This window comes from Lissotriton vulgaris, unplaced genomic scaffold (assembly GCF_964263255.1).
Source record: "Lissotriton vulgaris unplaced genomic scaffold, aLisVul1.2 SCAFFOLD_905, whole genome shotgun sequence".
In the NCBI taxonomy this organism is placed as follows: Eukaryota; Metazoa; Chordata; class Amphibia; order Caudata; family Salamandridae; genus Lissotriton; species Lissotriton vulgaris.
In genome coordinates, this window is record NW_028255199.1 from 541,877 (window position 1) to 568,108 (window position 26,232).

The window sequence follows — 26,232 nt, forward strand, 5'->3', positions numbered from 1 at the left end:
ACGAGTGCTCCTGCTCATATTCGGAAGTCGTAGACCGGTGGGAGGTGCTGTTACACCGTCACCGGCAGCCACCAAACTCCCCGCTATTTCTATCCAGCAGCCCCTCTCCCCGTTCTTCTTCTCGGTGCTTAGGACAGCTCAGTTCCTGGACAGGTCACTGCAAACCCAAATGACTGAGGATGGGAGGAAATCGCGCACCAGGGCAGGGGCTGAACTCGACCGTGGTTGCAAATGCAGAGGGGGCGAACGGCACAGCATCGAGGCAGAGCCAGGGACGACTTAAGGATTTTGGGGGCCCTGGGCGAACCAGATTTCGGGGGCCCTGTTCGAAAGAGCTTTTCATTTATGAACCAATTTCTGCAGTTTCATGTCCTCTTTGGCCAGGTCACTGACAGTGCACTGGTACACTCATCCACATTCTAAATATGTTTACATTTAGTATTCAGAGAGTTGTATTTACAATACACAACAGCAGCTCACTAATGTTACTGCAAATTATCTGTGACGCTCTCCCATTTCTCATATGCGAGGTCCTATTTTGATCTAAAAAACTTTCATATGGATGTTGCATGAAAAACAATTTCCTGCAAAATGTCAGTAATCCTCATACATAATCCTCATTTAAAACAAATGAAAGGAAAACGGTATTTAAAAAATCTGCTTAGTAATTATTTAAGGTCATTAGGACAAGACATTCCGCAGAACAGAGCTAGCTCCGTCAGGGGCCGCCCTGAAAGGTTGAAGCCCTGGGCTAGAGCCCACTTTGCTCATGCCTTAAAGCGTCTCTGGGCAGAGCCCCTCAGGCGTTTCATGGGCCGCGCAGGGCATTCGACAGTGCAAGGTGCACAGCTTTGCATTCGACTAATGTTCTAGTCTATCCCAAGAAAAAACGTATCCCTGCTACACATCAACAGGTTTTTGTGCGCACTCGATTCTCAATAAGAATTAACAAAATGCATTTGTCGTTTGCACTGCTTAGGTGTCACTCAAAATCAAGGAGAGCAGTTTTCACAAAACTTAAAACATTTCTTTGATAACAAGGGCATGAATTCAAAACATGGTGCATAAAATATCAAAATTAAATAACCCATCACTAGTGTTGTGGTGTTGCAAGTGCGAAATAAGGAAATATATGAAAGTAAATTCTGGAAATTCCCTTTTATGCAAGGTAAAAGGTATCCTGGCTAGCTTTATAAAACAAACATTCCTAATGTAATGCTTAAATGCCCCAGCACAAACTTCTACGGGCCATCATAACGAGGAAAAAGCCGAACTCCGCCTCTCCAAGCAATGCAAACAGCTAAAGAGTGAAAATAAACTAGCCAGACAACTTAAAGCGCGTCCCTTTGACCACCAACTCCGAGTTTAAAAGGGCTCATGAAAGCATACAAAAAGAGGCTAAGGGAATACAAAAAAAGGGCAGCGATTGAGGAATTCTGGATAAAAACTATATATGCTGCCAAGCATCGCAACCCTAGAAACTTCTGGGAAATAATCAACAGCCTCAATACAGCAGCAAGACCGCTAAACAATTACAATATCTCAGAATCAACATGGGTCGCCCTCATCACTACCACCTTTTCAATTAATCAACAGCATCAAAGTCATGAGCAAACGTTTTCCATACCCAATTTCTCAAACTCAAGCTGAAACGAAACCGCATACTCCCGCCACAAGTATGTAAAATTCTAATAAAGGGACGCAGGGATGGGGCTCTTGGCCCAAATGGCCTACCACAGGCAACTTTAATGGAAGATACAGAATTTGGGTCAAGCATACTGGCACCGTTATTCGGCGAAGTTAAGTGAAGCAGAAAAATCTTGGGGAATTGGCAGGGCTCAATAATAAATCCCACACAAAAGCTAGACAGAGGGCAAATACAGCAAACTCAGGTCTCATTGCCCTCCTTAACTCAAGAGTACAAATATTATGCATCCCTGCTCTTAACAGACCACCTGGTCGGATAAAAACGTTATTCCCACCGAACCAAACTAGAGGTTGCCATTATTTCAGATCAAAGTAAGCAATGTAAACACAAGCAACATCTAACCTTTGACTTCAAAGCTGCATTTGATCATATAGTCACCAGCTCTTGTGGCTTAAATTGAAAAGGTGGGGCCTACCAGATGCACTTCTCCACACCAACAGTTTGCTATACACTGACACTAGGGTACAAATAAAATTGGGGGACGGCACAAGATTAACTAAAAATAATTACATATCAAGGCTTACAGCAGGCGTGCGTTTTGCCTAGCATCTCTATAATCTTTTTATGTCGGACCTTCCACCTGTGTAGTACCGGGCAAACTCACTGCCCATGCCTGGGCCCTCTTCAACTCTTCCACTTACATGCAGACGGTATCTTAGGTCAAACCAAAAACGGATTGCAAAAAAATCACTGAATGCACTGGCCAGCTATGCAAAAACTAACCTTCTGAAGGTAAATGTGGCAAAACCTAAAACAATGTCATACCAACACTTCTCTGGGCCGTGCACCCAGATTCCTTTGAAATTAAACTTGCCGAGTCAGTAGCAACTAAAAATATCCGGGCCTATACTTGGACTCAAGAGAAAGCTTTGCTCAACAAAAACAGTTCATTAAGCAAAAGGAGACTGCCCTACATCACCCTGGCAAGGAAGCTGAACAGCCCATCATTTCAGGCGCTCTGAACAGTAATAGTCTCTAACTATTGCAAACTGTTACTTATGCGAGTATGGAGACGAAAGGCTGAGAGATGCGGAAACACTGGACAAGTTACAAATTAAAACATTAAGGCGAGTGTTCAACCTACAACAAAGTTCTTCTCCAGCACAAATCCACCTTGAATTTGGCCTCAAACAAGAACTTTCCTGAAGAGCAGCAGCAGTAAAAATTGGTACAAACTGAGCTGTTAACCTAATTGCCTAAATCAAGCCTTATGGTCATCACTTCAACATAATGAGTTGTCAGAACACTAAGTACCTAAAAGCCCCCATCAAGCAACTATCTCAGGGGGCTATGGACATCAGGTGCCATGTATGATACTTTTAGAAGGGCAACAAACAATTACAAAAATGAACTTGATGCTAGCAGACAAAAACCAATTCAGTACCCACTTGCACGCATGGAAGGTAAAAGCCCTACAGCCATACAACATGTATGCTGCTCTGTGCATGCATATTCCTTGTTCGGTATATATTGTTGATTACGCTCCTTAAGTATGGAAAACATACCAGCATTAGCAGCCATACCAACATGAAAAAACAAAGGTACAATAGTATGCAGGGCATTTTTATGATAAAGATCTTATACATCTCCTTTGTATCTGCCCAGGATTGCAAAGGCTCAGACGACAATATGTAAAACGTTGTTACAACGACAAATATGTACATGCAGAAAAACCATCATAGCATGTTTCAATCCTGGAAACTTGCAGCTAAAATGGAAATTCGTAAAATATTTAGACTTAGCCTGTCGTGACCAGCCCAAAGAACTTCATTAGCCGACAAACGCATCCAACAAATTATGCAAATCAGGTCTGTGATGTCTGACCTCCACAGTTGCAAATTGTCAAAAGATCGAAAAACTGACACTATTGACGGGTGGCTAACGGTTCCACAGCCAATATTAATCTTTACTCAAATGCTTTTTAAACCTGTACTTTCCCCCTAATTTTAATCAGCTGGTGCGGAAATATGTTTTAGAAGTTATCTGCACTACTGAATACACAGATTAATAATCAAAAATGATTGCTCGATGAATTATACCTTTTAGATCTTTTTTTTTTTTTTTAGAAGTTTAGTAAATATACTGTGCACTGTAAACATTGTTATGGTTTTAATTTAACTAAAACAAACTTGGGCTACTGTCCACCTTAGACACCAGATGTTCCAAGAAATTGTCTGCATCGAAACAAATGCTCAGGTTCCACAATACTTTTGAAGGAGCAAGAGAGGCCAATTACCCCAGGCCATGTAATGAGATTTGGAAGTACGATTTATTTTATAATCGGCTCAGATTTACCTGGGGTGAATTTCACAAACTTAGCAACCATTCAGAAGCAAACTGTTCAAGTATCAAAGCAAGATCAAATAGTGAGGCCTCAACAAAATTATGTGCGCTGCAAATGAAGGAGCAGAACGACTAATTGGATAGCGTCTCATCATCGCCCAAGCAGCAGCAAGCTCAGCTAGAAGGGATCAGTTGAAATAACCTATGTTTTGTTTGGTGTACCAGTTAAAACGGTGCAACCTTTGCTATTTGAGGACAGCATTCTCTCAGTCACATGTAGTGTGACGATTGGGTATTACTGCATTTTGGAGGAAAGGTCGCTCTAAGTGAATTGGTGTGTGACCATCATGACATGGAAAATGGGATCTTATTCTATGTAGGAATTACGGACATCTTACAATGCACTATGTCTTCTTGCAAGTACATGATAAAAATGTTCAATACAGTAGATATTCACCGCTAACACCACAATGCGCCTTGGCAGGTTCTCTGAACGTTAATAGGTCATATCCTATTCGTGTTGTATACAACTGTCCGGGGTAATTTGAAGGCGGAAGATGGGCTCTGCAGGATTATGGAAGTAAATGGGTATAGGGAGGGTGTCTGGTGAAATGGAAGGAACATTTGGGTAGTTAGATTAAAGGGAGGAAGGCAATTGTACAATCCATATTAGGAGAATTGTTGGATACTGGATCCTGCGTGCTTCACGCATAAGAAAAATATGAAACTGAAAATAGTTTCTCTATTGGTGGAAAGTAAACATTGCAAATGCATACTCAATCACAACAGAACAGTAATTTTCTAGGTGGGAGAAACATTTGGATCCCATGAAAAAAGGCACAAGCATTTTGTAAATCAAATCCTGGGTTAAGATTGTGTTTCTCCATTATTGTTAGATTACATTGTGAGAAACGTTGCATAAGGAAAAAATGACTTACCCTTTAAGCATCTGTAAGTAGCACGTGAATCTACAGCACTACATGCCACAAACAGACGCTTATAGGGTAAGTGACATTTTTTCTACAAGGCATGTGTGGCTGAAGATGCACATGCTGTGCATAGATTGCAAAGTAGCTCTCCCCTAAGCAGTGGCTAGCCTGTGGATGTTTGTGATCAATATAAGGAGAAGAAAAATTTCTGATCCATCCAATTTCCTTGGGTTAACATTAATTATCAAAAAAGGGGGGTGGATCACTTGTCCTGCTGAACCCGGATTATTCGGTATTCGTTGCGTCCCTTGGTAAAAGAAACCTCATGCACTCGAGTTGTTCAACGTGAGGTAGCGGTATATCTTGATTCTCCGCTAGAGCACTCTGGTATCTGCATAATCATAGGGTCTCTTTATATGCAGCCTCCACCAGGAGGTTTTAATCCAAGGTTGTGCAGTAGTGTCCAGTGATAAGTGGAAGTGGTGATTATTAAAATAACTCGAGATCCAGGAGACGTTATTATTAATCTGGATTCGGGTTAGAAGTGTTGAAAAACTTCTTGGTATGCGCAATGAGAATATTAGGATTCTCTAGGCTACCTGTCTTCGTGATTTTAAAAAGGTCGACATGTTTCAGCCCTTTTGTCAATTAATCAATGGGCTTTCTTCAGGACCAGGGTGTACGTGTAGGAAGAAGATAATTTATCCCTTCTCATTCGGAGTCAATCTTTTAAAGCCTCCTTACGTATTAATACGTGTATCCTCGGGTACCCAAGGAGTCTCTGACGGCCTCTATCTCTCGGTCCGTCACGCGCTACTTGTGCTGACTGCCAGTTGACCGAGAGATAGAGGCCGTCAGAGACTCCTTGGGTTCTTAGGACAAGACAATGCAAGTTTTACAATGCAAATTGCTGTTTTTCAAATTACCTCTTAGCAATGCAGTCCCCCATCAGCCCATTTCAAACAGATGCTTGGCACGAAACCTAGGATACTGTATCTTGTGATACTCTGACAGAACACATTGCTTCTTCAACTCCACATACAGCTGTACATAACTAAAGAGGCCATCTATGCAAGCAGGAAAAACAACCTACCTTTCAGCAGATCGGGGTGCTTGGTGTGGACCAGATTAGTCAGGTCTCCACCATCATCCAGGATCATATTCAGTGGCTTGCCGTCCTTGAAGTACAGAGTTTGCTCGATGCACCAGATGTATTCCTCGTCAGTCTCCCCTTTCCAGGCGTACACTAGAGAAAGCATAGTTCATGAATGTGGTTATGGATTACGCAGCAGGTTAATGGCACATCAGATGACAGCATTAATTCAAAGTCAATTACGGTGAACAATTCAACCATGTAAACTATGAAAGCTCCACTATTGGAGCAAGAAGGCCTGCCACTGCCCATTAACCACATCGCTGCTGTGCATTTTCCCCTCCTGTGCTGATTTATGTTGAACTCCATTGTTCATGACGAGCTCAGCTCGTCATCAGCACAGCTCCACTGTGCCTCATGACGAGCTGAGCTCGTCATGAGCATGGAAGGGGTTAACAGTTAGATCAGGGACAGTTTTCATTTACAGCAATCAGCCCACGGAGAGACCAGCTTTTTTTCATATGTAACCAGAGTCTGGGCACATTCCAATGCAGCACACAAATACAGAGTGCGCTCTATTCCACGCTGGCCACCGACACTGGTTTTAGTACTATCAAATTGATATTTCATCTACTGAATGCCAACAATGTGGTCCTAATAAATAAAAACCAAATTGACCTACAAAGACTTCTGACCAAACTAGGTGTGTACACTAGTATCAACGAGCTGGAGATCAATTTCAGTAAAACTAAAAATGATAATCAATAGAAAGATAAGAACAATAGTTACTTACCTGTAATCTGTGGTTCTCCAGTATTGGTGTCTTTCATAGATTCACATGCCTGAATCATTCCCCGTCGTCGGAGTGGGAGCCCACGGTACATAAAAAAGTAGTGAAATATACCCTTAGTACATAAGAGATAACAATATACCCAACCAGGAAGTAAAGTAGCCCTAGCTACAGTAAAAGAAACTTCCACATTAGAACCTGTCCATGTCATTATGTATGGACCAAACTGCAGCCAATCAGGCCACAGCTCCCACCAGCAAGCTCTCCCCAGAGACCCAGGCTCTCAGATTTTTGTAGCACCGGAGTGTACCGGAATAAGTATAGAAGAAAAAAGCCAAGTGAGCCTCTGAGGGGAGGTGGGTGGGTGCATGTGAATCTATGAAAGACACCAATACTGGAGAACCACAGATTACAGGTAAGTAACTATTGTTCTTCTCCAGTATTAGGGGTGTCTTTCATAGATTCACATGCCTGAATCAGAGTAGTGAGCAGTAATAGTCATAGCATTATATACAGCTCTTGGACGCCAAGGCACATAGCAGTAATGCAGAAACCACAAAGGAATAATAAAATAGGCGTAAAAGAGCAAGAGGAGGTGGGAGAGAAATAGCAGAGGCTCACCTTATTGGAAAAGATTACGCAGGACTGCTCTCCCCACCGAGGCATCGGTGTCGCTCGAAGCTTCCAGACAGTAATGCCTCGTGAATGTGTGCCTGCTGGACCAGGTAGCAGCTCTGCAGATATGCAGGAGAGGCACACCAGCAAACAAAGCAGTTGAGGAAGCAACTGCTCTCGTAGAATGTGCTCTGGGCAAGGTTGGCAAGGGTTTACCCGCCTGTAGATGGCAGAGTCCAATCGCTGAAGAGACCCATCTAGCGATAGTTTGTTTAGTGACTGCACTGCCTTGACGTGGTTTGCCATGCGCAACAAATAACTGATCAGTTTTCCTGATGGCAGCTGTCCTGGAGAGATAGAACTTGAGACACCGCTTGATGTCCAGCGTGTGTAGAGTTCGTTCCGCTGGAGATTGCGGACTTGGAAAAAACGTTTTAAGGATGACTGGCTCATTCAGGTGGAAATCCGATGGCACCTTGGGTATGTACCTCGGGTTGGTGCGCAGTATCACTGAATCATTTGTGAATTGCAAGAAAGGTGGTTTAGAGGAAAATGCCTGTATGTCACTGACCCTTCTGGCAGATGTCAAGGCCAGTAGCAAAGCCACCTTCCAGGTGACGAATTTTAGATCAGCTTTATGAATTGGCTCAAAAGGATGGCGCATGAGTTGAGCTAATACAATATTCAAGTGCCAGGATGGAGGCGGTCTACGGACTGGTGGAAACATGCGGAATAAACCCTTAAAGAATTGCTGGACAATCCTTGCAGAGTACAGCGAAGTTTGACCGTCCTGTCGGTATCTCGATATTGCCGCTAAGAACACCTTGAGTGTAGAGTGTGCCAAGCCCGATTTAGCAAGATGTAAAAAGAAGGGCAAAATCTTGTCTGGTTCAGCATGGATAGGATGTAAACCCACAGTCCTGCACCAAGCACAAAACCGCTTCCACTTGAGCCTGTAAGTTTTATTCGTGGAAGGCGCCCTAGCATTGTCCAGGACCTCCTGACAGTCTTGAGGAATGTTCAAATGCGCGAACTCATGGTGTTGAGGAGCCAAGCTGACAATTTTAGAGAATGAGGGTCTGGATGATATATTTTTCCGCCTTGTAGAGTCAGAAGATCCGGAATTTGAGGCAGCTGAACTGGATCGCACTCTGAGAGGAGAAGAAGCTGCGTGAACCAGTATTGTCTGGGCCACCGTGGGGCAATTAGAATCAGACGACACGGTTGTCTCCTCATTTTGTTGATGACCTTGGGGATCAGAGGGATCGGAGGGAAGGCGTAGGCAAAGATTTGTTTCCAGTTCAGAGAGAGAGCGTCCCCACACGACTCCTTGTGAGGAGTCCAGCTCGCGAAATGGGTGCATTTCTTGTTGTGGTAGGTCGCGAATAGGTCTATCTCGGGGCGACCCCATCTCAGGAAAATGTGGTCCAGAGCTGGCTGATGCAGTTCCCACTCGTGAGTGCTGCTTTTGGATCTGCTTAGGGAGTCTGCCAGGACATTGGCTACTCCCGGGACATGAACTGCCGTCAGGTTGATATTGTGTTCCAGGGCCCAATTCCAGATTTCCTGAGCTTGCTGAGACAAACGGGCCGATCTTATGCCCCCCTGCTTGTTCAGGTAGTGCATGCTCGTCGTGTTGTCTGTTCGGATCAACACGGACGAGTTTGACAGAGTCACTTGAAATGATTTCAGGGCGAGGAAAATGGCCCTCAACTCCAACAAATTGATGTGCCATGTCCTTTGTTGTGCGTTCCATTTGCCACTGATTGTCATCCCTTGAAGGTGAGCGCCCCAACCTTCCAGCGAGGCATCCGTGGTGACGACGAAACTGGGGACTTCTTCTAGAAAGGCGCGGCCGACTTGCAGGTTGCGTGCCAGAGCCCACCACCGAATTGCGTGTTTCATTCGAGGTGTTAAGACGATGACATCTTCGAAGGAACCGGATACTTGCACCCACTGGTGGCCGAGTTCCTCTTGCAGTGGTCTCATTCTCAGACGACAGTTCGGAGACAGGAGAATGCATGATGACAACATCCCCAGGAAAGATTTTAATCGTCGAACTGAAACGCACTCTCTTCTGAGGAGTGCTCTCGCCAGGTCCTGGATCTTGGCTTGCCTTTCGTTTGAAATGAAAACCTGAGCTTTCCTGGAATCCAGAGTCGCTCCCAGGAAAGACGTCTTCTGAGACGGTGTCAGGTATGATTTCTCGAAATTTATTGAAAAACCCAAGTCTTGAAATAGAGACAGGCATGTTTGGACGTGACTGCTTGCGGTGGCATAGGAATTGGCCTTGATAAGGCAGTCGTCCAAATAAGGATAAATCTGGATACCTTGCAACCGTAAGTGGGCCGCCACCGGTGCCAACATCTTGGTGAATACTCTCGGGGCTGAACGTAGCCCGAAGGGAAGGACCTTGAACTGAAAGTCCCTGCCGGCCACTCTGAATCTTAGGAACTTCCTGTGCCTGGGGAAGATGGGTACGTGGAAGTAAGCATCCTGTAGGTCCAGGGTTGCCATATGTTCGCCTTCCGTCAGAAACTGGAGGATCTCCTGCAGTGACAACATTCTGAATGTCAATTGCTTGATAAATTTGTTGAGGGCACGCAAGTCGAGGATGGGGCGCCACTCCCCCGACTTTTTGCGTATCAAGAAGAAACGAGAGTAAAACCCTTGACCCCTCTGATGTTGAGGTACCTTCTCGATTGCCCCTTTCCGAATCATTGCATTGATTTGGAGGAACAGCTCCTTGAGATGTGCTGGGGGTGGTCCTTTTGGGGGCGAATTTGGAGGGGCTTTTACAAATTCCAATACGTGACCCTTTGAGATTACATCCAAGACCCATCTGTCTGTTGTAATTTTGGACCATTGAGAGTAATGCAGGGATATTCTTCCTCCAATTCGTGGCTGGCATAGGCAGAGTGGCGGCAGGATGTTTTCCTCACTTTTTGTTGGCGTTGTCTCTACCTCGATAAGTGGATTTTCCTCTGGATTGTGTAAAGGTGCTCCGCCTTTGGCCATAAGGCTGTTGTTTGTAAGGTTGGTACCTTTGGTTGTTTTGATTGGTCTGATATGGGCGTTGCTGGTAATAGCCCCCTCTGTTGGAGAAGTTACCCCTTCCTTTTGCCCCACGAAAGGAAGACTTACGGTACTGCAGAGTACCCAACGAACGTGCCGTTTCTGTATCCTTCTTAATGGACTGTAAGGCTTCGTCCACATGCGAGCCAAACAGGAATTCGCCGTCATAAGCCATATTTAAAACTTTGGCCTGTACCTCCTGGCGAAAAGACGTAGATTTTAACCATCCTTCTCGTCTGAGCACTGCAGCTCCTGCCAACTGTCTAAAACCTGTGGCCGCTACGTCCACTGCAGCGTCGATAATTTCCGACGACGCACATTCGCCGTCTTGTAGGATTTTGATGGCCTCAGAGCGGTCTGGCTCAGGTAATTTTTGGATGTATGGGGATATGTCAGACCACATTTGTCTGTCATACCTACCAAGAATTGCTAAAGAATTAGCAGCTCTAACCGTGGTGGCCGCGATAGTGGAGACCTTTTTACCAATGGAATCGAGGCGTCTGCCATCTCTGTCCGTTGGAATGGAGACCTGAGTTGAGGGGTTCCTAGCTCTTTTTTGCGCTGCCTGCGCAATGACTGAGTCCGTTTTAGCTTGGCCGATGAGACAGGCAGGTGAAGAGGCTGGCGCCCTATATTTTTTGTCGACTCTCGGCAATACTGCGGGAGCAGAATTTGGCGTGGCCATTATCTTAAGCCCTTCCTTCCAGATAAAGTCTATAATGGGAATAGACCAACTCTGCTTCTGAGACAAAGACTTGAAATCATAAAGAAAGCAGTCATCTTGTTTCGCTTCCATGGAAACCAGAAATCTTTTAGTGGCTTTGTCCATAAGTCTATGGAAGTTCGCTATATCCACCGGCGGTGAGTCAGCCTTCGGTTGTTCCTCTGGGGATGGCGATTCAGCCTGGTAGTCCTCATACTCCGACGAGTCCGATCTAATCAACTCCCCCTCCTCATGGGTGTCCTCATCAGAATCGCCAACCTCCTGTTGATGGGGAGATACTGGCGTGGCAGGTCGGGTAGCCTGTGCCTCTTCCGGCCTATTAGGCCTTGGACCTCTACTCACGCGAGGCTGAGGGGAGGTAATATGCGAATCGCCCGATTCCGAAGGCGGGAATCGGCGATAATAATCGCTCAGCATATACTGCAGATTCTCGTAAAGTTCCATCGGCATCTGCATTCCTGTCGCAGAAGTGGGTACCGATGTAGGTACCTGGATTTGCTGTTCGTCTTCCTCCTGATCCTTTACATGTATTAATAAGTCAGAGGGACTTTCCGCCGCTTGAAACAGTTCATCTCCAGATTCTACTTCAGAATCTAACAGCCTATCTGGCATCTGGAGCGGCGATAATGGCGTTGTTTGAGAGGACCTCTTTTGCAGCAAAGCCGTAGTAGTGGCTGGAGAAGGAAGAGGTATGGCAGTGGTCTTTGCCGACCATACCTGTAGGTCAGTACAAGACGACAATTTTGGCGTAGATGGATTGCCTGGCAAAATCAAGCTCTGTGTCGTCGCTTTTGATGAAGAAGCTGATGGTTCTCTCGTTGTTAGAGATGGCGTCACCTTCGTCGACGTGTTGGATTTCGTCGTCGACGAGGGAACCGTCGACGGAGCAGTCTTCATCGTCGACGAGGTCGTCGACGGGGCCGTCGACGGGACAATCCTCACCTTCGTCGACGACGTCTTCGTCGACGTGTCCGTCGACGGGGTCTTCTTCGTCGCCGATGGGTCCGTCGACGACATCTTCATCGACGATGGTGTCGACGACAGTGAGGTCTTCTTTGTCGACGGAGCAATCGTCGACGACGACGAGGATTTCTTCGTCGACTGCTTCAGTGCCGTCGATGTCTGATCGTCGACGAGAGGTGTGAAAACCTTCGTCGACGAGATGGGTCGAACCTGCACATGAACAAAAGTTGGAGAGGAAGCTGAGGACATCACCATGGTCGATTTAGGTGAGGAGAAAGTCAATGTAGAAGTCATGGCAGAGGCAGCCTGACTGGAATTTGGCAACGTTGTTGGTGCCTTAGTCATAGGTCTCACGGGGGACACCAAAGACTCCGTTCTTTTAGAGCTCGGGACCTTCACAGATTTCTCAGAGGATTTCTGTGCCTTTGAAGTAGAAGGCTCCTGTGAGGCGAGCTGGTGTTTAGACACCTTAGCTTTCGGAGTAGGCACAGTACTCTCAGCTCTCCGTTTTTTCGACCCCTTGGTAGATTCTGAGGCAAAACTTCCTACCTCAGAAAGTGGCTCATCTTTATTTTTCATTTTCTGCAGCCACAGCAACAGGCGACCCTCTCTGTCCCTGAGGGTTTTAGGAGAGAATTTTCGACAGATGCTGCAGTCCTTAACCTGATGGTCAGGGTATAAACAGTAGATGCAGCGAGTGTGTGGATCTTCCTTAAACAGTCTCGCCTTTCCACACGAGTCGCAGGCCCTAAAAAGGGATTTTGAAGAAGACATTTCCTTGAAGAAGAAACTTTATCCAAGAGAAGAATTGAGCAGAGCTCAGAAGGACTCCCTATCACACGACGTGCGGTAAAAAATCTGAGAGCCTGGGTCTCTGGGGAGAGCTTGCTGGTGGGAGCTGTGGCCTGATTGGCTGCAGTTTGGTCCATACATAATGACATGGACAGGTTCTAATGTGGAAGTTTCTTTTACTGTAGCTAGGGCTACTTTACTTCCTGGTTGGGTATATTGTTATCTCTTATGTACTAAGGGTATATTTCACTACTTTTTTATGTACCGTGGGCTCCCACTCCGACGACGGGGAATGATTCAGGCATGTGAATCTATGAAAGACACCCCTAATACTGGAGAAACAAGCATGTGCAATGCGATGTCTCATTTGTGAGATTTTGAGCTATTGAAGCTAAAAATGCTAATGATTTTTTTTACTGCCAAATATCCCAGCATTAGCCCTAGTAAGAGTAAGTGAAATTTTACTTAAGGAAAGGGTGTGTTACCAGAGGCTGTTACTAGGTGTCCCAGTGGAGTTGAAGGGATTTCTGCTAGCCACATAAAGTATTGCATATTTAATGAATTATAAAGAGAAGGATTGCTGCTGAAGACAAGATTTCATTTGTTTCTATTGGAAGTGATATTTTTGTTAGTTTGAGTTTTAAAAATGCACCATACCGCGATTGATACAAAAGTAAATGGAAAAGAAGTCAACAGCTACCAATTTTTTATTTTTTATTTACTTTTGTAGCAATCGCAGCACACCACACTTAAGCTTTAAAATTGTCAAGCTAACGGGTGGAGTGCCGAGAAAGGAAAAAAGTATATACATTTTTAAACACAATTAAAGCCTATATCCAAAAATAAGAAGCAGGAGGGAGTCTGAAAAGGGAGCTGCAACACAAAGAGGGTGTCTGGGAAGTGCAGTGAGGAAGGGGCTATCATGCCTACATCTCCAGCTCAATTTAAAAAGTGATTAAGAAAAGAATGCTAACAAACTATGAATAAAACGTTCTGAGAAAAGTTACAGGCAAGAGGCGCTGTCCTTATGGGAGGTGACAACTGAAGAGACGGAAAGAGGGAGAAGGAAAGAGTATTAAAGAAATAAACTAAATACAAACAATTGTAAGACGCTAAAAGAAGGCAATAAAATACATGGGTGAAACATAGGCAGAGCTTAAAGCCCATATACTGTATAAAGCATATCTCAAAGAGACAGCGCAAGCACTGCCTAGGCGAGACCTAAAAAGAAGGGTGCTTGGCTTCTGCCAAATAAGCAGATTGATGTAGATTCCCATTAAAAATATCTGGGTGTGAAACTGTACATGCTCGATGATCATTTTGGTCTCATCTACAGCAGTTGAGGGCAAAAGCATTTGTTAAATTCTGCTTTTATTACTCTTTACATATCACTGAAGGGTCCTTTTTAACTCAGATTTTTAAAGTTGTGGACGCAAAATTAATACCTCCAATCAGTTGACAGCGAAGTACTTCGAGGGCGTGATGCGCACACTGGAAAAAATTGTGCCAAGATGCTACAAAATATTATTCCAATTACCAAAAGCAACGTCACCTGCACAAGTTCACATGGAGTTCGGAATAGTGAAGAAAAAAAATTGCACACAAAGTAGCATTCCTTAAAATTAGCTTCAAACCTGGCCACTTAAAGACTACTGCTGATAAACTGCTCTGGATAGAGCTAATCAGCAACAATTAATTATTCCCACACATTAATATAAGGAATCCGCTTTGACTAATCTCCAAGCCGGCAAGTGTATGGAATACAACAGCCACCAACAACTTAAAAAAATAAAAAATATATTAATAAAATAATGTGGAAATTAACTCACTCTATGAGGACTTAGTCATTGAAAATATGCACACATGCCTGGGCGGCAATCAATAGCTATGCAACTTTGCATGTTCAAACATTTTACGACGCGTTATTCAAACTTCATTAAGCATGAACGATTACTATACCACCTTGGCAGTCTGCCCTCCCTTGATTATGAAATTAAGAACAAAATAGCAGAAAGCACAAAATAGATGAAAGAACAATGTTGCATTAAAAACAATGTGCAGACTTTGTACAAAATCAGATTAAACTTTAAATGGGTCTGCATTTGTCCAATTTTACTACCAGAAAGGAAAAGGTTAGGCGTTTTTAATCAAAGGAATATACAAACACGTAGGCGGACTATAATTAGAAGTTTAAATCCCAAATTTCCCATTTTAAATGATTATTTTGTAAAATGTATTAAGCTGGTGGTAACAAAAGTTGTGAATGAAAAATTATATTTTGCTTTGATTTTAACTGTGCTATTGTAAATATTTCTTATACCCATCATATAATGATTTTAAGTTATTGAACATGAATAAATTCTATTTAGTGCTTTCGGCAAGTTCCTCTCCAAGATTTGGAGTATTAGAGAGAAAAAAAAACACGGGGTACTCGTAGGGAGGAGAGTCACCATTTTAGAGTTTATCAAAATACTCCTGTCTGTGGTCCAGTTACAATTTTAAAAGAAACTCTCCAACAAACTGCTGTCAAGAGTTGGCTGCTGTCGTCAAGAATTCTGGGAGTCTGAATTTCAAACTTACTAGTCCCAAATTTTGAACTACAACACTTATGATAAAAACGCTGAAAACCCCAAGAGTGTCCACTGCTACCAGGAAAGCAGTATTATTAGGGGTAACTGCACTCTCCCTTTGGGATGGATTACTGCACCTGACCTAAACACTGAAAGGTGGCTCAAGTGCACAGGTAGAGTATCTAGGGAAAGCATCCATGGTCTTAAAGAGACCTTAATTTATCAATAGCTCAGGATAGTTCGGCTGACTTACACTTAACTACCAAGACAAAGCCGGAGTCTGTTAAATGAAAAGCAGGCTCCAGTTTCTCATTGCTACTCTCAACCACTCATCTTGAATTGCCCCTGGTTTGCCATAGGACAACATGCAGGTTGGAATTCAACTTTACCAGACAGTGGGCATGTATTGTTTGCATTCCTCAAGATGAAAAGAAGGTTAGACACTTAAGTGTAGACGGATGTAGACAAAACTGCCTTTAGAAATTCTATGAGGACCTTTTAGCAATGGTTGTCAATTAGTCCTTCCTGAGCACTGCCATTTGGGTACCGGCAGGAGAATGAAGGAAAAAAGTACTTATAAAGAGCAGATGTACATAGGAACAGCATATTAGTACTACAATAATGTAATAAAGAAAAAATAAAGGAATAATTGAACCAGCTCAGGAAGGATAATGTGAAATGATACATTTAAATCTTTTATCAAAAAAATTTGATCAGTAATGAATTGCAAAGCAGGAGGTTCCAGGTTTTACCAGGAAGCGCAAGAAAGCCCTCCACTCTATATTGAGTTGTTCTGAAACTAATGGACAAGTACAAGAATTTTAGAGGCAGAGAGTAAGGATTTACTCTGGGTACATTCCTTAACAAGCCTTAAGGGCGGAAGGAGGCTTCTCACCAATGAGACTTGTTCACCAGGCAAAGGGTTTTGAACTGTATTGTCAGGTTCCCCTGAAGCCAGTGTAACTTATGTTTGGCTTCCAAAATATGGTTGAGCTTGCGCAGTCCACAAGCCAGACAAACAGCTGCATTCTGAAGGGGTTGCAAAAGGAAATGAGGATTAATCACCAGATTCTGTTAGGAGGGAGATCTCCAAGCAGAGCCATATTTCTCACACCCATAATACTACTTCAGGAATTATGTCAGCCAGGTGAGGAGGATACACACTACATTGTGCTCATGTTTTGGGTACTCCAGCTTTGAGCCCCCATTGTCACTATCTACAGTGAGACCAACCCCAAACAGATTTATTGTCTCTGGACAGATGATTAACATCCACGGTCTGGGAAAATAGTATAAAAGTGAGACCCAGACCATCCCATTTTGTTCAATTTTTATTTACTTCTTGACCAGGACAAGGAGAGCTCTGCATGGTATTTGAAGACTTACTGTGATTCAGGGCTGGTTGTTCAACGGCAAGTCTACCAGAGGAGATAGACATCACCTAAATTCTGCACACAACTTGCTGGAGAACTCTGGGTCTACCTTGCACATAGAAGCAAGTGTACTTTGCACAAAAGCGTGGATTCTAGGACAACAGAGGAATATGCCCTGAACTACAATGGTTGAGGCAAAGTAAATCCCTGCATGCTCCTTGACCTTTCAAATAGGGTCTGACAATCAGATAAGAGTTAAATTGAGGGTTGCAGGCAGATGGACCATGCATTAACAGAGGCTATCTGAGCTAGCTCAAGATGAAGTGCTGTGAGAAAGTGCCTCTTTTCGCATGGTTAGTCCCAACATTTTTGCTTGGTTTGGGTTTGATTGTAGAGCTCAGGGTCATTGCAACCAGGTCCCCTGTGCCAGTGCTTCTCTTAAGACCACCCTCAATTGGTACTTCTACCCCCCCCCCCCATCAATCCCTAGTAAATGGTGCCCTGGGTACCTAGGGCGTGGGAGCTGAAGAGGGTCCCCTGGGACCATGCTACTGCCCTTGCAGCCTGCATGCCCTTGCAAGGGAGAAAATAAAGTTGACATGGCACCCTGCCTGGGTGCCATGCAAGCCAGCACTGCCTGAAGGCATATGTAAGTCTCCCCTCTAGCAGGCCCCACAGCCCTAAGGAAGGGTGCACTGTACTATAGGTGAGGGCATATCTGCATGAGCAGATCTGCCACTACAATAATGTATCCATTCAATTATATTTTAAGTGCCAGGGAAGCCAGAGAGTACATGGGCTGGGAACTCTGTAAATCCAGTTTCACAGCACCATGAAGGCTTCACTGAACACAGGAGTGTTTGGTACCAAACTGCTTCTTCCAATAAATCGAAACTGATGCCAGTGTGGGATTTACTGCACTATGTACCCAGAGGGCACCTCAGAGGTGCACCCTGAAAAGCTACCAACCCCGGCGTTATAAAGCCGGGTCTGGTGGCTCAGTCGAATAAAGCAGCCACTTCAGGGGCCTGTGTTTGACCTCATGGTCACAGGTTCAAATCCCAGCAGGTCCACTCCGCCTTTCATCCACTTGAGGTCGATAAAATGAGTACCATTGAGTTGGGTAACAAACATCTGTTATTCACAGCCAGGACACCTTCGGGTAATCGTGCGCTTTACAAATACACCGGTTACGTTATGTTGTCTCTGACCGGCTGTAGGCAGCCAGCCACCAACAGACATGTTTTGGGCCCCCGGGTAGAGTTCCTGCACTCTACAACCAGAAACAATGCCCAGGATGGGCCAGTGCTCGAAGAAGGAAGCTTCAAAGGCTTGTAGGCTTTGCAATGCCACCCCCAGCCTCTACTGCTAGCAGCATATGGCAGCCCCTGGTTATACCCCCACTTTGAGAGGGGAAAACTAGCAGGAAAACTTGGAATCGGAGGGGTACTCACCTCTGCTAACTCAACCCCTAAGGTGAGGGAGGAGAGGTGAAGCACACCCTTCAGTCCCCGTCATATTGAAGATGGGTGGAACCCTTCAATCAGGGCTAGGTCTAAGCTCCCTTTATCAGGAGGGTGGCATAATAGAGGGTGTAGTCACCCCATGTAAGGTGCCCATTGGCCCTACCTGCTACTCCCTTACAACACCCCTAAATCTGGTACTTAGGTGGCTCCCCACACCTAGAAACTAAATCTGAGACTACCCAGGAAGAAAGAGGACTACCCTGTAGAGCAGACTGAAGACAGCGACAGCCTTGGCACAGCCCTTCCGGCCTGTCTCCAGTTTCTGCGAACCTGCAACCAGTCTTGTAGCCAGGGACCTGAAAACCCTAGGAGTACTGCTGCATTAAAAAAAGACACCAGTCTCCAATGGAGAGCGGACCTGTCCAAGAATAAACAAGCTTCAAGGACCCCAGATCCAGGCAGATCGGCATCTCCTGACCACTCTGCACCAGATGCCCAGAGTCAGAGTGGCTCACCTGTGCAGTCTCCTCAGCGATCCTGACTTCGTGTCCAGAGTTTGTTGACCTTTTCTGAGCTCTACGGCAGCACATACAGTAAGGCTTCAGGTACCCCCAGATTTTGACCTCTAAACCCGGCAGCGCCATTCCACTGGTGGTGCAGTTGTGCTACTCACCTGACCTTTGCTGACTTTTGGTTCAGAAGTCATTTGTGTTTTAGATTGAGCCCAGTACACTTTTGAAGAACGCCTGGACTCTGCACGGTAAAACCACTTCATGGTAATACCATATAGAGAGAGCTTCCTACAAGCGATACATGCATTTCCTCCCCCTTTGCCAGGCATCTTTCTGCTCAACTGTTACTTACCAGGTATGCCAGTTTTGGCAATGGCTGCAGCAGCATGATCCTGAGTGGAGAAAATGTTGCAGCTGGACCACTGCACCTGCAAAAGGTGTAGGCGAGCACAGGTTAGTTCTCGAGAATCAGAATAAAAAAGCAGCCTTTTCAGGTGAATAAATATAAAGCAATGCTGACACAAATGGTTCAAGGCACTTTCAGTAATGCTTCAACTTTAGTAAAGACGCAACTCTGTACAGGATAGTGTTTGTCTAAGACTTAAAATGGCATTGAGATTGTTAAAAGCAAACGAGAAAAGATCTGCATCAAAATGTACATAAACTCTTAATTTTGGGGTCAAAGAGAAGCGCATGGTTTTCTGACAAATTACAAGTCTTTAATGCAGCCTTTTGAAAGAACATTTGCAGGTAATCAGTTTATAGGGCCTGCTCAGAACTGAAAACGCCTGACCAAGAACAAGCTAACTTCTGGATTTCTAAAAGGAGAAAATACATATCACCCCGAGAAAGAAACCTAATAATCTTTACAAAATGACATGCACCGCACAAGCGTAGCAGTGGAACCTCAAATATCGGAGGCGGAGTATACAATGGGGCAAAAGAAACATTTTATCCTTACTGAAAATACAAACATTACGCTGATCGTTACTCAATGAAGCAATGGCCAGTTTTCATCCTCTAAAAAATAAAGTACAATTTTAAATGGACTAGTGTTAAGATTATTTTTTAGTAATTCAGCCCGGGCAAGTGCTGGACTTAACTGGTTCCTCTCCGCAGTGAATCAATCACGTGTCTTACGATATAAACTTGAGGATTTGTCAATCAGACCCTTTGTTAACAGCTAGTGAACGACAGTGGTCACGAGTAACAACTGCCTGAGACCAGGCATTGTACAAAACAGTGGCCAGATTTGGTCTTGCTCCGTTTAGTCACAAAGATGCCTTCTAATATTTGCCAAGTGGTCAGTGCTACATGCTTGGCAGGCCCTCGTTTTATCGCTGGACTTAATAGGGATACCCCCTCCCCACCCCAAGCTCTGACAATCTGTTCTTCATTACTGCTATTCAGAACCCTTCTTAAGGATCAGATACTAGTAATTCCAGTATGTATGCTTCTCCGGAAAAGCACTGCAAAAAAGAGTGTGACCCAGAACACAAATACATGGTTGTGTCAGGGTTTAGCTTTTGCGTCCCTGTCCAGGAAATTACGCAGGGAATACATTTCCTCCTTCATGGACTCTGCAGAACTGTAGTGTTCCCACACTGAATAAGCTACCTCCAGAGCACAGGCCCAACCTGCCCATCAAAATGTTTTGACGCTTGCTAGTCGCCCTTCTATTACGACAGAGGGATTTATTTTCCATGAGGTCACATGAGGTTGTTGAAGGCCAAGATTACACAACCCGCACCAATTCTTGCCACAGTCATTGGATTGCAAAGCCCAATCACTCTTCTCATTCAGCTCAACACCAAAAGGTGTCCGGCACGAGGGCTTTCTCCGGACTGTTAGGACACATGGAATTTTCCCAGGATACGAGGATAGTCCGAAAAGAGTCGTTTAATTCCAAGAATTAACGCTGAGCAACTTTCTAATTAACAGGGAATCATGAACAGCTACCTACATTCACAACTCTTTTGCAGGTCTATGAATCCTTTGACTGTTCCCATTCCAGAATGTGAAGAGTACCTCTCTTAAATGTTGGAGGTGTACTAAAGGCATTACTCTTTATGCAGGCAATGTCCCCATTTACACCAATAATCGAAACAGACAATGCCTGCTACACAGAAGAAATAGCATCTTAATTCAAGTATAGATATAAATGCCTCCTTAACCCAAGTACATAGCAGCAGCTCGTACGCGCATTACTGTCAAAAGAAGGAGTAATGTACCTTTGTTTCAAAATTTCCAGTAGAGTAAATTTGGTCAACATTACAGTAACCAAGTTCCTCTATTTCTTCTGTGATCTGCCTATGTCATGGCCAATCCTTTCAATTAGACACTCCGATGGCTTAATTTAGAGAAGATATAAGGCATCAAGGCCATTTTTTTTAAAGATTCCCCTGGCCCAATCAGGCTGGGCATCTTGGGGAGTAAGCTTTATTACAGGGTAGCACTTATGCAAATCAATCAGGATGGGGTTTTCACTTTTTTCTCCAGTACACCTTAAAAGCCTTCATCCTAGGGACCCAAATTTCAAATTGTGTACCCTTTATACGCTCTGGGTCGACATTGTGGCATTTTTGACATTGAGAAAATGGTCATCTGGGAAACAAATTTCAGAGATTAATCTCAACTGAGTGCACAGTGAATGATGTGATCAGAACACTCCAAGGCCTTAAAGGTAAGCATGGACAGCAAGACTCATCTGCCTTATGAGAAGGTCCAGTCACAAAAATCTGATCAGCAGCTAAGGGTGCGGCCTAGCTCTCTATATACGTACCAGACTAAGAGTACAACCTGCATCCCATAGGGGGCCCAGAGATGTTTTCAAATGAAGGCAGCAACACTTGAGCGGACTGTCCACCCTGGCAGCTCAGCAGGTCCTATGTATTCCCAAACCCAACATCGGGTGGCACTGGACGGAATCTCTTGAGAGAGACACAAATTCCACAGCTTGCACATGAGGGGGAGAGGACAAGAAACCATGGATCTATGACCAGGCATGAGAGACATACTAGAGCTACCATCAGGCACACTTACTGATTATTTCAGTGTTGAGCAGCCTCTCTTAACGTGGCCATAAAGTCGGTGCTGCACACCTAGGAGCCCAAGTCACTGCAGGTATCTAGCTTTCCGTTTAAGTGGTAACTGGGCTTTTTATCTGACATCTTCCCAAACCTACGGTCATAAACATTGAATTTCTTACATGGATCTCTTCTAGCACAGCCCGACATACTGTTGGTCGAGAATGGGAATCTAAAAATAGCTTCATATCTAGCACTACAGTATTATTTAAGCATGAAGACCCTACAATAGACTTACCACCTTCAAACTAGAAGTGTGCCGTCTCGTATGTAGGATGATCACAAACTTGACACATCTGTAGTTGCCACACTGTACCAGTGGGAAAACTCGGGGTACAAACAAATTGACTAGACACACTCAGTGGCTGATGCAGATAGCACGTCCTCACATGCCCATGCACCTTTTAATAAGCCACTTGCACAGGGCAAACAGGTCTTCAGTTATATGGCACACCACCCATGAAAATAAGGTAATTCCCATTTAATCGGTAGGTGTTAAAAATTCACAGTGGAAAGCGGAGCGACAAGATGATGCCCAGTTCAGAATGAAGCGAGGTGCCCAAATCACCCATAGCTCACAGATATTCTCTAGTCTTGGGCTGAATGACAGAACACCCCCCCCCCCCGCCCCGCTCAACCTGCACCACTGAGGCTACAAAAGCTTGTGTTACATTCTTGCCCATGCAGTGGAAAATATGGAAAGCACCAAAAAGTACCTGTTTCTTACATCATAGAGCGGCGCAGAGGGTGATAAAGGGTGTAAACACGAGCTGCGTTCCTGGGGTCCTGCTATAATACAGACCCAGAGGTCTAGTAGAAGCTGCTTAATAGGATCATGAGACGAACTGGGAGCATTAGGGATGTTTAAATTAGACCAGGCTTGATGTGGAATGCACGAGGTTGAGGATTCAAATGAAGGACCAGAAATACATATCTTAAAGGCCTCTACCAAAATAGCAAGTGTAGGTGCAATTTTTTTTTAGTAGGCAATAACATAATGTACCATCTAAGGAATCAAGATTATATGAACCGTTTTTAGGAATTCTAAAATAACTAGATAGAATTTCTTTACATATTTTCTTGTGAGCATTGCCATTTAACACACAAGGTGTTCCTTTGCGATAATTTGTGTTGTGCGTGGGTGTGTGGTTTTTGAAACCCAATAAATTTACAAAAAATCACAACATAGAAAGCGTGGATTCAATTTGTATATGTGAGAACATAACATTACCTCTGCACCAAGGGCCACGAGGGTCTCTATAAGAACTGCAGTTTGCAGGGTCATGTGGAGGCATCCTGCAATCCGGGCCCCCTTCAAAGGCTTGGACTGAGAGTACATCTCACGCATCTTCATCAGGCCCGGCATCTCGTTCTCCGCGATTTCGACAGCCTTGCGCCCCCATTCGGCCAGGCTGATGTCCGCTGAAAAAAGGGGAAAACGGCAGAAGCGTAAATGACTCCGGAGAGAAGGAAATCAACTGTTAAATTCTATTTAACACTTCCTTTAACAGAGAGCTGTCAAGACTATCTAATTTATATTCCCAATCTCATGCACCATTTCGTATTAGTTAGATTGGAAATTGCCCACCACCTAGTTGCCTTCCCTAATATGAAAACATGTCCCCTAGATTCGACCCCTAGCCCATGTGATGGCCATAGTAAGCAAAGCACTGTGCACTTTAAGCTGTTTTGTGGTTTATAATCCAGTTTTAGAAGTTATTTAAAACCACTCCTACTTGCACAAGGTAATGGATCACATATTGCTGCCTTGAAATACATCTCTGAATTAAACAATGCTAAAATCTGTCTTAATGTGGCACTTTTATTATTAATGCAATATACGCAAAAGTAATGTAGTATCAATAGCGATGGCCCTTCAGGAATTTTAATGGAGATCGTATCTTAATTATGCTGTCCGGAATTCGGTTTAAACCAACTGACAGATAGTACCCTACAGGATGAAAATAAGCTGACCTGGTTTAAACCGAGTGACGCTGATTTTCATCGTTGTTGCATAGTTGTTGATCGATTTGGCCACTTGATGGAGCCAAATCATTACAATGGGGATATGAGCTTTACCGCATAAAAGATACTATGGCATTAACAAAGCAGCAGTTGAGTTGCCCGACTACGCATTTAAATAGCAGTTGGCAGAACACATTTCCTGCCCCTCGGAAACAAACTTTCAGCTTTTTGGCAACTGGACAAATATCATCGGTTTTGTCCAGGCTGAAGCTGCAGAGAATCCACAAATACCCTTAGATCCCCAGGGACGTAACAGGCCCCTCGCAGCCCCTGGATTGCGGGCGGGAGGGGGGGCTCCAGGAGCCCCTTCAGCGCACCGTGACGTAACAATCCTCATGATTAAAATGTTCATTTATTGCAGCACCGCGACAGTGGATAAAAGTAGAAGTATGTAATACAGGTTACAGGTCCCGGTTCTGCAAGTGTGAGAGCAGTGTCCAGCAAGAAAGAAGATAGTGGTAGCGTCTGTCTGCCCACCGAACCCCCCACCCCACCCCATTCATTCAGTAATCCACTAGGGGTAAACGCTAATTAGACGAGGCTGCTCATTTTGAGCTGGTAATTGATTTAAATAGGTTGCTCCTTTGAAGCAGGAGGAAAGCCTTGTGAACAGTTGGTACTTCGGTGTTTTATCTTCTGTATCTTTCAATTGCTTGTGCAGTGTAGCATAAAACACAGGGCTCGTGTGCTCTGAAAATGTCTCGAAATTAATTACAGTAAGTGCGAATTGCACAGCAAAAAAACTAAATGGAGGTTCAAATGCGGAATCCTGCAATACCTATTTGAGCTGCCTTCCCTCTTTCTGATTAGCAGAGTAAGGTTGGATTCTGAAACAACCTCGGAGAATGCTTCGTGAAATACACGTTGGTGCTGATTTTATTACAAAATAGGAACGGGTTTGTGCCACTTTAGTTTACCGGTGGACCCCTTTTAAAAGTACATAATTGACACTGAAATAATCGTAGGGACTGCAGTGTATTCTGGGAGGAGAGTGCGAGCCTGTCTGAAGTGTCTTCACAAACAGGACGGGTCAGTGTGCACCCTCGGGTGGTGGGGTGCCTGCTGAGAGGAGAAGGCGAGGCGTTTTAGGCTCTGTCTTATAGCAAAGCAGCCAAACAGGCTGCAGGGACGAATGCCATAGAGGTACATTCTTCTTGAAAGCATTGCCGCTGCGAGCTGGTTGATGCTCAGAATCCCTTCATTAGCATATCTGATTAAAACATGCAGTTCCCCATTCCTGCTCCAGCATGTGGCAAGGCAGAGGGATGGGGGGTGGGGGTAGGGCAGGGGGGTCCCCATATCATTCACACTCTGGTAATCCCCAAACCACCCACAGGTGCAATTGTAATGCGGGAGAGCCCAGCTAAACACAGGCTGGGCTCTCCCGCCCCCCCCCCCCCAAACACCGCACTGTTTGCCCTATTAGGTAAAACCTCCCAGAGGAGAATGCGCTTCTCTGAGAGTTACTGTTTAGATTGACTGATTTACTGTTGGTTTGGGTTTTAAAACAAGTAATCACCCAGTAACTGCTTTTCTGAATCAATAGGTAAATGAATTTGCACTAAGAAAGCTGCCTCGGGACAGGCAAGTCCTTAAATTATTACTTTGCTTTCATTAAAATAATGGCCTGTACCCTCAAAGATGAGTCTTTTCCAGGCTGCTCATCGCCGTGTTGACTTCTTGGATTAGGGCTGTTAATAGATTCTTGGCAAAAAAGATTAGGCAAAAAGCATTAGACAGGGTGGCCTGGCACTATCTTTGGGACATACTGTCTTTTAAAGGGTTCGGCCCAGTTATGAGGTCGGCACTGAAAGCCCTATACAAGACACCTACTTCCAGTATTAAAATAGGGGTAGATAAATCCACCTTGTTTCCTATCCACCGAGGCACAAGACAAGGGTGTTCTGTATCACCGCTTCTCTTCGCTATTTATATCGATGTCTTTCTCAACGAATTGAACCACGCGGAGGATATTGCACCAGTTGTGGCGGCAGGCACCCCTTATAGGGCACTGGCATATGCGGATGACGTGGTGGTTGTCACCACGGATATTGTAAAAGCTATCCCAAAGATAGAGGAATTGGCCAAACAGTTTGGGGCTTTTTCGGCTACAAACTGAACAGGTCTAAAACACAAATACTAGAAGTTAGTCAGAACCCTCCTGCTCTTCCTAACATAGTTCCTGTTGTGACTTATCTAGGAGTGAAGATTACATCTCCAGTGTTGCA

At 44.5% G+C, this 26,232-nt stretch overlaps 1 protein-coding gene across 1 annotated transcript in view; it reads right to left on the minus strand.

The window, feature by feature from the left end:
• The window catches only part of AHCY (adenosylhomocysteinase), a 124,497-nt gene that overhangs the window by 53,408 nt on the left and 44,857 nt on the right, over positions 1 to 26,232 (minus strand). The window contains exons 2-4 of the mRNA XM_086951910.1: positions 23,211 to 23,401; positions 19,246 to 19,321; positions 6,014 to 6,166 (exon numbers count right to left, since the gene is read on the minus strand). Of these exons, the coding sequence (XP_086808036.1) occupies positions 6,014 to 6,166; positions 19,246 to 19,321; positions 23,211 to 23,401 (420 nt within the window). The remainder of the gene's footprint in view (positions 1 to 6,013; positions 6,167 to 19,245; positions 19,322 to 23,210; positions 23,402 to 26,232) is intronic.